Raw genomic sequence first — 18,791 nt, 5'->3', positions numbered from 1 at the left:
ATTTTATACGCAAAACTTAAATGTATCGATTGCACATTTGAACTCCCTCAAGAATTGGCGTATTTTGCATTTATAATGATAAAAGTGAAAAAATATCCAACATGTTGTATGATTTGGAGGCAAGCAATACAAATGTTAGCAAATATGGCCAAAATTACTTTTAATAAAAATTAATTTTTTAACAAAAATTAAAGAAAAATGTTTAACATGCATTAATTTTTTTACGAGCGAAAACTCTTCCTATACCATACATATAATATATGAAACAAGATTGCGGCTCACTTCGCAGTAGCGCTTTCTTTTAACCCAGTTGGCGATGGTTTCTGGCCCTACCTTACGAATAACTTGTTCAACATTTGCCATAAGTGCCTGAACCATTAATGGATTGTTTGCACGAATTGATATAGCATCTAACATGACTCGCGATATGAGTTCTTGTCTGCAATTTTCGGCCACAAAAATTCATTTGTTAAGCATCTCTAGTGTTCCTTTTTGATCGAAAGGGCGTTTCCAGCAGAAGTTTCGAAGAAAAATAGGGCAATGATGCCATCGTTTTAAACCCGCAGCAAACTATAACTCTTTGAGAATGCATTGGCTTCTCCACGATCACGTGTGGCTTTTCAGATCTTCAGATGCGAAAGTTTTGCAAGTTCACGTAGCCACCGAGATGAAGATGAACTTCGTCAGAGAAGATGATTTTAACTTATTTTCAATAAAAGCAATGTTTGGGCAACACAACATTAATTTTGGAATTAAGTTTGAATAATCGTGCAAGCTTAAAGCGGTTGGTTTCGTTCCGCGGATAAATTATACTGAAATGACTCTGGCAAAATAATATAGGTATGATGGACCATACTGCTCATGTATAGATGCAATAGACACATATGCCTCTTGATGTTCTTCTATGAGTTCTATGACAATCTTTTTTATAGCAGAAATCATTTGATGTTTCATATCTAGAGTGGGTATCGAAACTAGGAAGTACCGAATGGAAATCGCGCACAAGACCACTCGGAAACTACGGCCGCACAACGAAGCCAACATTGGTTATCAGTATCTCGTTTATTAACAATGTTGCCTAAATCTCTTTAGAATGAAATTAGCTTACCAACTATAAAGAGTATAAATGTTCACGTACTTACATATGTATTTATGTCAAATTTTATTTATGCAAATAAATTAATAAATATCTACACTATCAAAATCGATTTACTGTACATATAAATGGAAGATTAGATTAGGAAATCTCCATAATGGCGATTGTAGAATTGGCAAACCACATAAATCCGTCTTACTTGAATAATTGCAGTTGGGACGTTCGCGTTTGCAGATCAACGTCGTCCGCTAGTATAATCTTAAAGCCAAATGATTATAACCGCAAAAATAGTGGCGATATGTTTGGGTTTGGCCCTTACCGCCTTTACGGTATCCACGATTGTGTTGGCTGTGCAGAAGGCAAATTTGACGGATGAACTGAATGATGCACTTGAAAAGTTAGATGAACTGAGCAAAACTTCCACCACAATTACTACCACCACTTCTGCCATCACTACCACTACCTCAACTACTGCCGCCGGTACTACACCTACAACTACTGTATCAACAACCACTGGAGTACCAGAGACTACAACCACAGCACCGGAAGTTGTGAGTCATACGAAGCGATACATTCCTACTATTTTATACTGAGTGTTTCGAAATTTTCTTTTTTCATTGGTGCATTTCTATTCATGAATGTGTAGATCAATTATAGACTTCCCGACAGCATTTACCCAATTAACTATGATCTTTATCTACATCCTGATATCGATACGGGTAACTTCACTGGTCAAATGGTAATCCGTGTGAACACCACGAGTGCTATAAACCAAATTGTGCTGCATTCCAACAATTTATCGATCAATAATGTTTATCTAAAGAATACTAATAGTCAAACGGTATATGTAAAGAATTTTTACTTCGACACGGTGCGTGAGTTTTTGGTGGTGGAGTTGAGTGAAGAGCTGCCAGCTGCGCGTACCTTCGATATCGGCATATTGTTCGAGGGTAATATGTCCGGGAAAATTGTTGGGCTTTACAGCTCTTCATATACAAAGGAGGATAGTAGCAAGAAGTAAGTACCGTTTAAATAAAATGCATACAATGTGGGAGAGCAACCTGGCTTTATGCCATCTCCGAATGGCAGACGATTATTATAAGCAGCAGAAATGCACTCTGTTTGCCATTGCTTGCCGAGATGCGATCGCTCCAGCGATTAGCTACAACAGCTGGCAATAAATTTTTAACGTTCTTAGCATATTCGGACTCTACATAAAACTATAAGAAAATGAGTCCAATTTTGAGGTCCCAAATGTTAAAAGAAGCTGGCTTTAATTAATACGAAAATATAAAGGAAGTTGTGGCTATGAAGATGGAAAGTATGAAAAACACCTTTTATTTAAAGTAAAATGGATCTTAAGCCAAAATAATTTTAAATAAGTTGTTAATTGTAAACAAAAAAAACAAAATTATTTAATTTTTTTTTAAATATTTTTTGCAAGATTTAGTTTGATTTACATGTACAAAAATGCAAGCAGTCACTTTTCGTATTACAATATTTAAAAAGTTACACATAATTTGCTTTGTGGAGCTCTTTTGTGATTCTTTAAATAAGAAGGAGCTGTCGAAAAAAAATCCTCGTACCAAAAAATCTCAAAGTACAAGTTTGTATTAAAAAAGGCTAAAATAACATTTACAGTAAATACATATTAATAATTTTATTAAGTTTATATTAAATAAAAATTAAAATTTAGGGATCTCGAAGTTAATTTTAGTGCTACGCTTTATTGGACCTTTCTTCTTATAATTTCACGTAGAATCCGAACCGGCTAGAAACAGTGTCGAAAAGTTCTACTTACACATACATATATTATAAATTACCTGCTTGTAGAAAGCGTTTTGGGCTTGTGCGTTGGTCCCCAAAAATGATCAGGAAATGAATTGCCAATATTCGTTGTGAGTATAGAAGAAGTTTGACAACTGAGTTTTGGTAGCAAAAAGAATTTTAATCCAGCGTACGGTGCCGTTGTGATGCACTTTTAACATAAATTCAATAATACTAGAAAATTTCGAAAATTATTGTACTTTCTTTCCTTTTATTCATCAAAATTTTTTTTCATAGAAAGAATGGCTAATTGTCTTAAAAATATTAAAAACAAACCAAATCGCAAAGGTTGAAACTTTTTCAGTCATTTGGTCCGAATGGTAATCACGCACCAACGCATTTGAAAAAATGATGGTTTTCAATAATTGTTTTTTGCTAGTCAGTTGCTTTATTTTACAAAAATAAAAACATAGCAATAACACATCATGTTTTGACTTGATTTTAGCAAAATTTGTGTGGAGCCCGTTTTTCCAGAGGTCCCTTGCGGTGATCATCACAAGTCCTTGGAGATTCTTCTAAAATCCCTCGGACTAGAAAAATTAGTTTTATTAATAGATCATCTTGTGGCAGATCGAAGCTTTGTTTTTTTTTCAAAATTAATAATATGGCGGCCTCAGGAAATATTTTTCAGATTTTCGAAAAAAACCGAGAATTAATTGTTTAAAAAAATCGAAATTTCTGAAGAAAAAAGTGCTTCGATCAAGCACGAGTTTTTTATATTTTTCAAAAGCAGTACACATTTTAGTGAAATCTAACAAGCGGATTTTAAGTTATCACTGTAACTCCAGTTCAAAAAACATAATTTTCAGAAAAACGCATTTAGAGTTTTGCTATCGATTTATGTATAGTTATACAAATCATTTAATTACTTACACATTGTCATCTATTCCTTGGCCATATAATAGTACTTCAGTTGTCATAGCAGCTTCCAAAATATCGATTTGCTGTTGCCTACGTAGCATTCTACCTTATCGAGTGTTATCGTTAGCGCGCTTATCTGCCACTTTCATAAGTGCAGCATCCATTTTTTCAGAATACCGATGAGAATTAGGCCCACAATTAAGTCCCAGTGTATTTATTATAACCAATAATGAATTTATACCTTCATAGGGTATATATAGGGAATATATATGTTTAGGTATACTTATAAATAAATACATCAAACCCGAAAAGTAGGTTGCTTACAGCTTAATGGAGTAGATTAAATTTATTGATCTATATAACGCACCAATGCTAGTTAAACTGATTTTATTGGTCAATATAACAGTGAATACTGAATCGATATACAAGTAAATAATTTCCTGGAGCGTGACAGCCACAAAACTGACTCAGCTAAAGCGTATTGGGGTAGATTAAATTTATTGACCTATATAACTATAAATACTGAATTGATATATATACGTATGTAAGTACTTGGAAAATTCTGTAATCTCTTTTCAGGGTTATTGCTACCTCTAAATTTGAACCAACTTATGCGCGTCAAGCTTTCCCTTGTTTCGATGAACCGGCCATGAAAGCAACTTTCGAAATCACGCTGGTATATCCCAAAGGGGGTGACTACCATGCACTTTCCAATATGGACATTTTGGTAGGTGGATAATTAATTTATGTTATTTCGAAGTTCAGAATTTTTTTATCGTAATTAGTAACATTTTGTTCACATAACGATTAAGAATTTAAAACCGCATAACGCATTCGAGATCGATAAAGTCATGTAACACATGGGCTGAAAAGTCCCGGGACTAACAAAGAAAAGACGTTTTGTTTTCGTTCCCAATTAGTTTTGTTCATCAACGTAATTTCTATCAAGAACAACGCAGTTATTCCAGCGCCGCTATAACATCTCAGTACCACTTTTTTAAACGATTTATCTTTTGCCTCAAAATAAGCCTCAGTTTCAGCGATATCTTCTTCATTCGAGCGAAATGTCTTACCGGCGAGCATTTTTTTAGGTCTGCGGACTGCTAGTAGTCCCTGTGAGACAAATCTGGCGAATACGGTGGATGTGCTAGCAATTCGAAGTTCAATTCATCTAATTTTGCCATTGCTTTGACTGACTTGTGACACGGTGCGTTGTCTTGATGAAACAAAACAGTGATCAATCGTGGCACCCATCTTCAAGAGAGCTTTCTCATAGCCAAAGGCTCATGCAATATAAAGCCAACAATATAAAGCTTTTGATATCTCTACGATGTCAGCTAATTTACGCAACTTCACTTTTCAATCATTCAGAACGATTATGTGGACTTTTTACTTTTTCTGGTGTTAACGCCATATTTTAACGTCCACTGAGTTGTGCATCATCGGTGTCTGTACGACCACGTTTGAAGTCAGCAAACCATCGTTTTATTATTGTTTCTCTTTACATGACACTTTTCATGCCATTGCTTCGCTTGAACAGTATTTGCGCCCATCAAGAAACAGTGTAAAATTAAAACACGAAATTCCTTTTGGTCCACTGTTTTGAAAATAACAAACGTAACGTCCCCCTCAAAAGTCAGCGCAAAAGTTAAAATATCGTATGTGATAAAGCTAAAAAATTTTATTTCCAATTTCAAAATCATGCTTCGGTTAAATTAAATTCGGTTGCGCCCGAACTTTGATACCTCCTTGTAAGGTTTTTTTTTTACATTTTTACTCTCTCAGCAAGAATCCGATCAGGGTAATTATGTGGAGGTCTACTTCAACAAGAGTGTACCGATGAGCACCTATTTGGCCTGCTTCATTGTTTCGGACTTTACAAGCAAATCAGTTGAAATCGACACAAATGGCATTGGTTCACCTTTTACGCTGCGTGCGTTTGCCACGCCTGAACAAATCGAAAAAGTCAATTTTGCATTGGAAGTGGGCAAAGGAGTATTGGAATATTACATACAATATTTCCAAATTGAATATCCCTTGCCGAAAATGGGTGAGTCTTTAACCCATAAACTAGTTTTTCAGTTATTTATTAAGCATTTCTTTGGCTACCCTTCCATAGATATGGCAGCAATACCGGACTTTGTCTCTGGCGCCATGGAACATTGGGGCCTTGTAACATACCGAGAGACCGCCTTGCTCTACGATGAAGCTGAGAGTTCGACAGCGAATAAACAAAGTGTGGCATTGGTTATTGCTCACGAATTCGCCCATATGTGGTTCGGAAATTTAGGTAAGTGTATAGTATGTTAAAAAAAAAATAAGTAAAAATAAAAAAATTAATAAACAGACGATAGGCAATAAAGATATGGACGCACATACTCAATATTGCCGAAATCGGTAGGTAAATTTATTTTTAATACGTTCACTTATGTACTTCACATAATATAATACAGAAAAAATCAAGTACCATATAGATATCAAATGCACATATATCAAATATCAAAATTAGATTTATTTATCACCTTTTATGTATGTTGCTAACTACTTCTAGTTACAATGGAGTGGTGGAACGATTTATGGCTTAATGAAGGTTTTGCTAGGTACATTGAAAACAAAGGTTTGAATGCTGTATATCCAGAGTGGAAAATGGTTAGTGCAAGTGACAGAGACAAGCTATAAAACTGTAATATTTATTAACTGCTACACCTAAATTCTCATTTCACTACTTACTTCACAGCTCGATCAATTCATTTCCTATCGTCTACATGCCGTGCTTACGCTTGATGCCACACTAGGCTCACATCCGATTATACAAACTGTGGAGAGTCCCGCTGAGATTACAGAAATATTTGACACAATCACTTACGGCAAGGGTGGCTCCTTAATACGTATGTTGGAAGATTTCATTGGTGCTGATAATTTCCAAACGGCTGTTACGAATTATTTGAATAAGTTTAAATATAAAAATGCCGTGACCGATGACCTTTTAACCGAGATCGAAAACTTGAATTTGGGCATTGATGTAAAATCGATTATGAACACGTGGACAGTGCAAATGGGTTTCCCCGTAGTTACAGTTGAGCAGGTAACAACGAATACGTATCGTTTAACGCAAAAACGATTTTTCTCGAATCCAGACAATTACGATACTGTTTATGAAGATTCGCCGTACAAGTGAGTGCTTATTGATATACTTATATTATATTTAAATGTTTGCACCACCTGGACAAAATAGAGCACCTAAACATTTTGACCAGTCTTGACTATTTTCCTTTTTTAGTTTTTTTTAAGTATAGTTCACTGGACGAGACTTCAAAGTTTATAAGAAAAATAGGATTTTACAATTTTTTTTTAATTTTAAAATCTGTTCAAAATTTTTAATTTAAAATACTTTTTTATAAAAATGTAGTTCATTCTATAATAAAGACCATATTAATCTAAGTCTCAAACTTTGTACAAAATATATGAAAATTCGAAAAATTTTCGTCAAAATTTTGAATCAAAATTATAAAAAAAAGCTAGGTAGCAGTTTAAAATTAAATTTTAGTATAATAAAGTGCAAACCTGATGTCGTTTGAAAATTTAGTTAATTTTTTATAATTTATTTCCTGGGCGGCGTTGAACACTTTCTGCGTATAACAGGATCAATAATTTTTTTTATGCGGCGAAAATATTCAACAGCGTCAGTGGAAAAAATTATAAAAAACCGACTAGATTTTAGAGCCACTTGAAACTGCACTTCATTATACCAAAATTTATTGAAATTTGCGGACCCATTTTGTTTTTAATATCATTACAAAATTTAACGTAAATTTTTCGATTTTTTATAAATTTTACACAAAGTTAGAAACTTGGATTAATATGGTCTTTATTATATATTGGCGCGTAAAACCTTTTTGGGTGTTTTGCCGAGCTCCCCCTCCTATTTGTGGTATGCGTCTTGATGTTGTTCCACAAATGGAGGGACCTACAGTTTCAAGCCGACTCCAAAAGGCAGATATTTTTATGAGGAGCTTTTTCCTGGCAGAAATACATTCGGAGGTTTGCCATTGCCTGCCGAGGGGCGACCGCTGTTAGAAAAAACGTTTTATTAATTTTGGTGTTTCACCGAGATTCGAACCTACTTTCTCTCTTTCCGAATGGCAGTCGCGCATCAACCCATTCGGCTACGGCGGCCGCCTTTATTGTATAATGAACTATATTTTTAAATAAAACTAATTTAAATTAAAAATTAAATAAATAATCAAAACTTGTCAAAATGCGCAAAGGTGCCATTTTTTTTACTGGCTGTATATATTTAGTTCCGTTATTTTATTTATATGACATATGGGTAAGCTTATTTAGATCACCGTACGTTTTATGTACAAGGTAGGGTCCTAACTTAGCTGAAACGTATAAAATGGTTTCCTGTGAAAGCTTGGGTATGGACTTACTTTCAGAAAGGCGAGAGCTTCAATTTAGTCACTTGTCTGTCTGTCTGGCCCGGGAGTGCACATTGAGATATCTCAACGAAGCTCGGTGTTAATTTTTCTATTGGTGGGAGACATTTTCGAAACTGCAGAAAATGCATTACCTCAATAGTAAGACTGTAGACAGGAGCGGTAAATGTTGATTCCGGATTTTTTTTTGAATTCCTAAAAAGTAATTTAAAACAACAGGAACAAGAAAGCCAGTAAAATAATATTTAAGTAAAAAAAAATCTCTTAACAAATTGTAATCTTTTTTTAATTGCTCTTTTTGATGAAAACATGATTAAGCGTTTAAAAAATCAGAAACTTAAAGTTTGTGAATGACGATGACTGAATGACTGAGTTACGGTTGTGTTAAATTCTTCATGCGGCCGACGAAGTTCAGCAGTTAGCTAGTATCAAGGCCTGCTATATCACCAGACGTAGCAAAGAAATGAGTGCCCAGATGCTTAAATATTGGCCCTGCGAAAGCAGGATAGATAAAGAGCACGTGCTGAAATGATATCACTTCATCTTCCATACAGCTGATGCAAAAGGGCTCGAAGTGATGCCGATTCTCACAGCATGCATGTCTCGCGCACAGTGCCTGTTAAAGATGCCTCGATATTCGAGAGCTGAGACTTTGTTAATCTTAGACGATCCTTCTAGCGCCTCCGATCTTGCTAGTGCTCGCTGAGTTAACGCAGACCACAGTTAGACAGGCGGATTCCAATCCTCTCGTTTCGCAAGGAAATAAATTACTTCACAGCTTCCTTGCTTAGACAGCTCATCCGCCTCGCAGTTTCCTGCCATACCACTGCGACCAGGTTTTATCACGGTACTTTATATCAAAGAATTCGGATACGACTGAAAATGAGGTCAGGCATTCCCCGACTACTTTCGAGTGCACCATCATTGAGCCCAAGATCCTGATTACCGCTTGGCTGTCGGTGCAGATGTTTACTTGCGTGACAGCTATTACACAAGTGAGCAGCTACCTCTCCTCATTACATTCCGTTGATTTTTTATAATTTTTTTGTTTATAATTTTCTCTTTTATAAAGAATGCACGACGCTTTTTTATATGGAGGAAATCACAAAACCATCTGGGAAAATATGACTTTCGAAAAATTAAAAAAATTTGCTTAGCACCGCAGCAAATCCCCCACGGCTGGTACAAGAAATACTTATTTCAATCCGTCCCTTCGCAATAGCACGAGTAATAATTTAGATATTTTAAAGAAGTGGGGTCTGTACATATGGTATATATTTTCGAAATCGCAAGATGTGTTTTATTTCTGCACTCAGTAGGAAAAACTGCTCAAATTTTATGTAAAAAATAAAGTTAAGAAATTTTTTGAAAGGTAACTTAAAGTTGAACACAAGCTGGGCATATGAAATGCGGTTGCGTCAGAACTTAGACACTTTTGTACTTACTCATCTGAGCCATGTTGCTTTAGAGGTGCCTCTATTTGTTATTTAATGTAAACATTTTTTCATAAATGCCTGCTTATGGAAATACGCGTACATTAGATGAAAAAAGGGTTTGGCTACGCGCGGAAATGAATAAATTGATAGATACACATATCAGGGGATGTTTCAGAAAGTATTTTTTGTTTAACTTGGAAGGCAATCTTCACTAAATAAGGACATAGGTAATCGCATAAGTGGTATAAAAGTAAAAGAACAGTTGAACTGAAAATTCAATCTGCTGTCTTGTTGTTATGTAATTTCATAAGTGTTAGCCCATAGCGTTATTTTAGCTTATCGGTACTATTTCTATAATCCGTTGATCAAAACAGCAGGGACAATTTATCAATTATATTATTATTATCATCAAAATTTACAAGAACTCTTAACTGTCATTTTGTTATCGCGCTGATTTATGTTTTTATAATTCCATCAGTTACACCTGGTCTATTCCAATCACTTTTAAAACAAATGTGACCGCGGATGTTCAACGAGCATGGTTCTTATATGATCAGGAGGAGCGTAAGTATTATTGTATATCTTATTTATGGTAAGAGTGAAAGATTATTACGAGTACCTTTACAATTAGATGAGGCTGGCACTTCCACCTCATGGTTCTTTGTGCCCTCTACTAATTTCAGTACCTAATCCAAGCACAGTTCTTATATTGAACTTAAGAGCTGGGTTGGTTTTAAAATTAGAGCGCAATCTTTACGAAATCATATAGAATACAGACAATAGTAAAAGCTATATATAAGAATAAAAACTAAAATAAAAATGAACAGCTTCTGCTGACCATGGAATTATGAGGAAAAACAAATAATAGATAAAATAGAAAAAAATAAATATATCAAGGATTAGGCAAACAAAATTTTTATTGCCTTAAGGTTTTATTTTAAAAGAATGGTAAAATAATATATAATATATTTTATTCAAAGTATTTTCCTTCGGAAACTACAACTTTTTGATACCTTCCAATTGAAGTGAAGCGTATTCCGGTCAATGCATTTTGCCAAGTAAGAAAGAACCTCTAAAAACTCATTATTTTGATTCCGTTGATAAAATGAAAAAAAAGAAACAAATTTACGCAGAGCACCTGGAGGACTTGGCTAAAATGTCTTAGGCGATTACTGTACCAATGAAGAAAAAGAATAAGTATGAATATGAGGTTTTTTCAAAGTGTATTGAATTGGAATTCAATCATTTACGGATTTCACTGACTAATCCAGTCAAATCCATGTCGAGGAAGTAATACAAATAGTCGACACAGAATTTTATGTCTCCTAAGTACTGAATTGTTTGGTTTTAAAGTAAAATTTTACGTTAACGATTTCTAAAAAGTGACCTAGGTGTTAGTAGTGAATAATTCCTAGACGGTGCCCCTTTTTATGGCATTTTTGACATTTGTCAGTTGCACAATTTTACACGTTAGAAAAGCGCGTTAAAGTGGACATAATCATCCGATTGAGTCGACAATTCAAAGGTTGGTGAAAAAATTTGAAGAAAGTGATTCTGTTGAGGATACGTAAAAAAATGGCCAACCAAAAACTGGACGTTCGGTTGAGAATATACCTGCTGAAGCGCAAAGTGTTGCCGAACAACCTTTAATATCGATATCTCGACGTTCTCAACAATTAGGCATTTATGAGTCGACTGTTTGTTGGATTTTACATAAGGATTCGCATTTGCGTCCTTACAAAATTTAACTAACAAAAGAATTGAAGCCAACAAGTTATTATCTATGAAGAAATTTCCTTGAAACTTTTAATTCTCGTATGACAGTCTGTAGGCTGGCGTACTTTTATATATATTACAATACTTTAAAACAAAATTTAGATTCGTCTTTGAAAAACTCTTTATTAGCCACTTATGGCTTTGACATTAATTTTAATAAATATTTCTTACATAAATTAAATTTACTATATAAATTAAAACCTGCTAGTGTCAGATGAGTTGTCTTGCTGTGACGTTCTTTTCACTACTTTATTAGTTAACAAGCAATGCAGTCTGCAGTGAAATTACTTGATCTTTCTGAATAAAATTGTAATCGCTTTTTTTATTTATTAGTAAAACGATTTCCTGTGAAAGCATAAAGGAATAGAGACAGTTATGAGCTTACTTTCAGAAAGACGAGAGCTTCAATTTAGTCACTTGTCTGTCTGTCTGGCCCGGGATATCTCAACGAAGGTTAGGTTAGGTTGAAGCGGTTGTCCTATGGGACACACTCAGGCTCATAGCCCATTGTGATGCCGCGTGGGCAGCTTGCCCCTATCACTCCTAAAACTGTGTGCTTTTCATAAATTTTTAAATATCTTTGATTTCTGTAGAACTGAGATCTTCCAACTCATCAAAAAATTGCTCACCCAGAATAGTAAACCTGGAGGACAGTGGCACAGCAGGTGCGAGATTGTCTCTTCCTCGTCCTCATCTAGACAACTTCTACAGAAGTCATGTGCTTGCACACCCATCCTTTGGGCGTGTCTACCTATTAGGCAGTGCCCCGTTATGACTGAGATCAATGTGCTAAGACTGTGTTTATTTTGGCTTAGCAGAGATTCTGTGCGTTTAAAATTTAGGGTCGGTCACAGTTGACGGGCGATTTTGCAGGTGGCTTCATTACGCCATCTTTCGTTTGCTTTCTTTACAATTTCTTCAAGGATAAGTAGCTTACATGTCTGCAAGGGTATCCCTATGTCATTATCTGTGTACTCATCAGTCAATTTAGTGCCGAGTGTCGCTAATTCATCGGCTCTACAGTTACCCTCAATGTCGCGATGGCCAGGAACCCATGTTACCTTTAGGTGAAATGACTCAGCCGTCTCGTTAAGAGATGTGCGGCATTTCATGGCTACCTTGGAGGTTGTCGACTGTTTTGTGAGGGATTTTATCGCCGCTTGGCTATCAGTGAAAATGTAGATATCTCAACGAAGCTCGGTGTTAATTTTTCTACTGGTGGGAGACATTTTCAAAACTGGAGAAAATTCATTACTTCCATAGTAGCACTGCTAAGAGCGTAATTGCTGGTTCCGGACTTTTTTTTTAGTTGGTAAAAAATTAATAAACATGTTTTTGTACAAACTGTAAGCATTTAACACTTCATGTTTAGATTATAAATTAATTTGGTTAAAAAGTAGCTTACAACAACAGAAACAAGAAAGCGATAAAAATAATACAAAATTTAAGTAAAAAATTCTCTTAAAAAATTTTAACTTTGATCATAATCTTTTTTAATAAAATTTTATTCGTTTTTTTTTATTTATTAGTGATTATTGAATTGGATAGCCCTGTAAAATGGATCATGTTCAATTACGATCAGATTGGATTATATCGTGTAACTTATACCGATGAATTGCGGCAGAGTTTGGTTGATGAGTTAATAGAAGATCCTCAGGTAAGTTTTAAGAAACTTATTCAAAGCTTAAAATGTGTGGAATAGGAGAGAAAGTTGATTGTTATCAAGATTTTTCTAGCGCTGGAAAAAAATACAGTGGCAGTCAAAATAGTAGCAGCGCGCCACATTGCACAAGTTTTGACTCTTTCTTAAATTTTATTTAATTTTTTTATTTTAAAAATTTAACAAATATTCAACAACATTTCAAACTTTTTAGCCAGTTCTGTAGGCCACTCAATTTTTAATATTATGCAAGTTTCATATGGCTTAAAATTTGAGTTTTTAGATTTATTTTTGTTGACGGTGGTTTGCCTTTTCTTCCTTATAACGAGTGCTGGACCTTTTTTTAAGAAACCTTTTAGTTATTCGAAGTTCAGTATTTATTATTTGTCTTTTACAAGTACTTATTTGTAATTACCACGTTGCGTTTTCTTTCTAGACGTTTACTGTTGGTGATCGTGCTGGCTTACTGAATGATGCCTTCTCATTGGCCGATGCCACCCAACTTTCCTATGACACAGCGCTCGATATGACTTCGTATTTGACGAAAGAGCAGGATTATGTGCCCTGGAGTGTGGCAGCAACAAAATTGACCACACTTAAGCGCGCTTTGATGTTCACTGACATTTATGTGAATTATAAGCAATATGCGCTTGCGTTAATAGAGCCGATTTATGAGGTCGTCACCTGGGATGTGGGCACAGATCATCTGGAGAAGTAAATAGGTTTTGAACTGTTTTTCGAAATTTCTTCAAACCACGTAATGCTATCACATTGTTTTTCCCCCTTCTTTTAACAGCCGCCTGCGGCAAACCATACTCAGCAGCGCCTGTTCACTTGGACTCGGATCGTGTCTACAAAATGCAGCAGCTCTCTTACAAGCTTATCTAGCGGAGCCCACTAATCGCCCGCATCCGGATATACGTGAAACAGTATACTATTATGGCATGTCAGCAATTGGCAATGAAACAACCTGGCAAGCTATGTGGTCGCTGTTTATTGCCGAGTCGGATGCAAATGAAAAATCTAAATTGATGTATGGCCTAGCCGCCGTACAAGTGCCATGGATTCTAAGCAAGTTAGTTAATGAAATATTATATTGTACGAGTATATGTACACTATAAATGCATTGACGTTTTTTTTGATTTTCTCCTCTTTTAACCTTCTTTCAGTTATGTCAATCTCGCTTGGTCGGAAGACAATGTGCGCAGCCAAGATTATTTCACTTGTCTGCAGTATATTGCGGCCAATCCCGTAGGTGAATCTATCGTCTGGGATTATGTGCGTGAGCAATGGCCGAAGTTGGTTGAGCGCTTCGGTATAAACGAGCGCACTTTGGGCAATTTGATACCTGCAATCACAGCAAATTTCGATAAGCAAACCAAGTTGGAGGAAATGGAACGATTCTTTGCCAAGTATCCAGAAGCCGGTGCTGGTGCAGCGGCACGTGTGCGCGCTTTGGAGACGGTGAAAAACAATATAGTGTGGTTGGCGAATAATAAGAACAAGATTGGCGCATGGCTGGAAAATTACCTAGTTTGAATAGCAAAATAGTAGTAATTTTAATTTGCATGCATTTACACATAAAGCAAAACTGGATATGTACATATATATGTGAATAGATTTAAAAGTAATTATGAAAAACACCTCGATTTTCTTATAAGTATATCATAATTAGTTTTTGGACAATACTATGGGATCCTTCTGATTGTTTTGTAAATGAATTCAGCTAATTAAATTAGATTTGGACATTAGAAATTCTCAATTTTTTACATAGCCTTCTTTTGACATTAAAATTCCCTGGATAGGCAAATTTCGAATTAAATAAATTTACACAGCTTTGACTATTTATTTGCATTTAGTTTTTTTTTAGTTTTAAAAAAGTATATTGCAAACAAAAAGCTACAAATTCATAAGCAATTTAACAAGTTAAAAAAATTATTTACATCAAAATTTTCAACTTTGTTTTCAAAACTTTAAAAAAAACTGCGGGCGTGTAGTTTTATAACCGTTTCAATATCGGTGCAACAAGTTCCAAGTAGCTAAACATTCTAGTTAAATTTTGATAATTTTTCGCACTGATGTGTTGAGCATTTTCTTCTCTATTCAAAACTTCCGAACTTTATATGGAAGACAATTCTCAGTATTATTAAATTTTTGTGAATTTTTTACAAGGCTTTGAGCTTTTAGCTATATATAGGTAGTTTTATGCTAAAATAAACCATAATTAAATTAGTTAGCTTGATAATTCGTCACCCTACTATTATTTTGACCACTCGTGTATGTAAGCCTGTTGCCTTTCAAAATCTCTGGAGTAAAAGCTTCAAATTGATGTGGGATGTGAGCACATAAATATCAGTATAACAACTAAAAGGCTATTTTCCAATAAAGAGGTATAGTCTAATTGATTCTAAAGTGAAACCTATGAACAGAATATATGTTTCGAATTGCTTCCCTCTGAATAGGCAATTTGATTTCTTTTTCTTTATTTATTACATCCATAAAGACTTGAGTCTCTTAATATGAATCCAAATGTGGAAAATTGCAATAAATATACCCCCAACCCCCTCTTATAAGGAAATTATTTTTACTTTCTTTTGAGTTCTACTGAACACTTTCATCGGGATCGGAGTGGAAACCGTCATATTACACTTCTGGCCGTTATATGCCAGGTAGTGCCCCAGCTTTTTTTTATGTAGCGCTGATGCCTATATACATATAACGCATATATTTAGCCCTCTTGAGATATATCCTCAACCATTCTCTTTTCACACCCCATATCCTGTCCAATAGGCAACGAAATCGCAAAATTTTCCCTTCGAAAGAGCAAAACCTGCTGTGGTCTGGAAACATCAATTGGTAGGAAAGTTTTTTGTAACAGCGGTCGCTCCTCGGAGAGCCTCTGAGAGCATATCTGCTATGAGAAAGCTTCTCATAAAAATCCATCTACCGTTCGGAGGCGGCATAAAACTAGAGGTACCCATTTATGGAAAAACATAAAAACACACATCACAAATAATAGGAGAAGCTCGGCCAAATTCGCAAAAAAGAGTGTAGGCGCTAATTATTTATAATACAATATATGTATACATATACATATATAGGGATCATATGAAACAAAAAACCGGAGCTTTGATAAGTTGGATCATTAATGCGATTTTTCTAAATACCTCAACTCCAGCGGCACATAATGGATTGAAACAAATCTGAATTAAATTTTTCGGACCATTAGAACGATTTTTCGGAATATCTTGATTACAGCGCCACCTGTCAGGTATAATTCTTTTACAAAACATTAATTTTGAGTTCACTGAGAACAAAATAGCGCTTCGCGGTTGACGCCATCTTCTCTATACCCTCCGCCGTGGAAAGAGCTGCAATTTACTAGTTCTCGCAAGCAATTATCATCTATCGCTGCGCAAGCTATAATTTTATGCTCTAATACGACCAGAGCAACAAAAGCATTTAGCAATTTTAATAGAAATTTTTCTAGAAGAATGGAAACCTTTGTTTTAACTTTGCAAAAGTCGAAAACTGTCTCAGTCCATAGCCGAGATTGTGCTACCATGTAAAGACGGATAAGTCGAGAAAAGAGGCAAAAAGGCAAGAAACGGTATGTAGGAGTGCTTTAGTAGGTTAGGTTAGGTTGGTATGGTTGCCCAAGGAGGAGCACACTTGGACGAAGAATAATGGATTCGTCCTTTATGGTACCATTATGAAGGAGGTAAGGATAAAGAGAAGGAGCGATGGGATACAGGGAGAGGGCGGGGAGAGGTAGTGTTGGGATGGTTAGGAGCGTGTGGATTTACGAACGATGACTATGCTGCGTTTGCGTCAACCGCTTTGTGTCAGCGCCAGCTATATCAATAAGCGCAGCAAAGAAGTAAGAGCCAAAATGCCTGGATCTTAGCCCCGCCAGAGCAGAGCAGCTAAGGAGAAGGTGCTGATATGATTCCACCTCATTCTCCATACATGCAGCGCAAAAAGGACTCGAGGTGATTCCAAGTCTCACAGCATGCATTCCTCGCGCATAGTGGCCTGCGAGAAAACCCACAAAATTCCAGAGCTGATATTTTGTCAACCTCAGAAGCTCGCCCGAACGCCCCCGGCTCACACGTGGCCAGAAGGATTTCGCGACCTTACAAGCTTGTGTACTTGCCCAACGCTCGTTGAGTTGGCGCGATGCCCATCTTTCCAGGAGCAGACCGCAGGTAGTCAGGTAATCCCAATTTTCTCCCTACGCGGGGAAATCACCTCAAATGTCCTTTGTCTGACCAGCTCATCCGCCTCACGGTTTCCCGCAATGTCGCTCTGACCAGGAACCCAGATGCGGCTTTTGTGCAAGAATTCGGACGCAGTCGTGACGTCAAGTATTCCTTGACCAGTTTCGAATGCACCGTTACTTATTGCCGCGTGGCTGTCGGAGTAAATATTTACTTTCTTGACTGTTAGTACGCATGTGAGCAACTAATCAGCTGCGTCCGTAATTGCGGCTACCTCTGTCTGGAACACACTGCAGTGGTCCGGTAACTTAAATTTGAGTCTAATGGGGAGCTCCTCGCAAAAGACTCCTCCGCCAACCTTTCCTTCCAACTACGATCCATCCGTGAACAAGTTCACCAGGCCCTGCTCCCAAGTGTAGCCCCCCGTTCACTCTTCCCTTGACGGAATATGAGTGGAGAAGGTTCCGGTTAGACTAAACGAGGGTATACACTGATCCATTGCCAGAGGGATGAAGTCGAATTTTCTAAGGATGCTTGAGTGCCCATAAGTAAGGTTGAGCTTATAGCCCGAGCCTCTCAGTCTGATTGCGATACGTGTAGCGGCATGTCTGCCTGCGATGTCTACGGTTACCACATTTAACATTGTTTGACTGTGACTGTAAAGTCAATATTGTGTAAAAAATGAGTAGCGTCAAATTAAGTTTACTAATGAGCAAATTTAAAAAACTCCTGACTTTTGTAACACAGTAGTTGTAGCGGGCGAGTTCGAGTTCTGAGCTACAGTGAAGCATGGCGGTGGCAGCGTGATAGTTTGGGCCTGCATGTATGCAGTCAGCTTACGAAGTTTGCCATTCTTTGGAGGAATATTGGACAAAATGATGCAATTCCACATACTCAGTAACAACTTGCTTCAAAGTGCTGAAAGAAAAGGTTTCCGCTAAGAATTCCGAAGAATTTTATCCATGCATCGATCCAAAACACGAGTTAGGAATCGTACAATCTTGGCTCATATGGAACTGTTCCTACTTGCGTACCTCATCGGATATGAATATCATTGAAAATCTATGGACTGTGTTGGTCACAAACATTCGTGAACGGGAAATCGCCAAAAAAGATGAGTTGCAGAAGGCGTTATTGGAGGAATGCTCAGAGGAGGAGGATTGCAGTCTTATTTAGCAAGACTGAATATTTGTCAAGTGCACAGAATTTGTTTGAAAGATGCCCTTGTCACAATATATGTAGGAAGATAGCAGGCTATAGGCATATAATGAATTTAAAAGGAACAAATTCAGAGCATATTCTCGAAGAAGTCTAATATGGCGCATTTCGAGCGTTGTAAGTGTATGTAAATAAACAAAATTGCCACATTTGGCGAGATGAGAATATAAGAGGTGTCCTTCAACGTCCAGCACATTCACTATAATCTGGTAGGCTCCGTCGTTTGACGGAGTTAGTGCCAATCACCGATTAGGTAGC

The 18,791-nt window shown here is 36.4% G+C and overlaps 1 protein-coding gene across 1 annotated transcript in view; it reads left to right on the top strand.

The window, feature by feature from the left end:
• The first annotated feature begins 1,326 nt into the window (after positions 1-1,326).
• The window catches only part of LOC129236252 (uncharacterized), a 28,875-nt gene continuing 11,410 nt past the window's right edge, over positions 1,327-18,791 (top strand). Inside the window, exons 1-12 of the mRNA XM_054870520.1 lie at positions 1,327-1,647; positions 1,743-2,113; positions 4,364-4,511; positions 5,570-5,834; positions 5,904-6,074; positions 6,336-6,433; positions 6,522-6,958; positions 10,138-10,223; positions 12,965-13,092; positions 13,532-13,809; positions 13,892-14,170; positions 14,265-14,628. Of these exons, the coding sequence (XP_054726495.1) occupies positions 1,366-1,647; positions 1,743-2,113; positions 4,364-4,511; positions 5,570-5,834; positions 5,904-6,074; positions 6,336-6,433; positions 6,522-6,958; positions 10,138-10,223; positions 12,965-13,092; positions 13,532-13,809; positions 13,892-14,170; positions 14,265-14,628 (2,907 nt within the window). The 5' untranslated portion in view covers positions 1,327-1,365. The remainder of the gene's footprint in view (positions 1,648-1,742; positions 2,114-4,363; positions 4,512-5,569; positions 5,835-5,903; positions 6,075-6,335; positions 6,434-6,521; positions 6,959-10,137; positions 10,224-12,964; positions 13,093-13,531; positions 13,810-13,891; positions 14,171-14,264; positions 14,629-18,791) is intronic.

This window comes from Anastrepha obliqua, chromosome 1, assembly GCF_027943255.1.
Source record: "Anastrepha obliqua isolate idAnaObli1 chromosome 1, idAnaObli1_1.0, whole genome shotgun sequence".
NCBI lineage: Eukaryota > Metazoa > Arthropoda > Insecta > Diptera > Tephritidae > Anastrepha > Anastrepha obliqua.
Note: the sequence above shows the minus strand (reverse complement) of the source record. Positions and strands in the feature narration are given on the sequence as shown.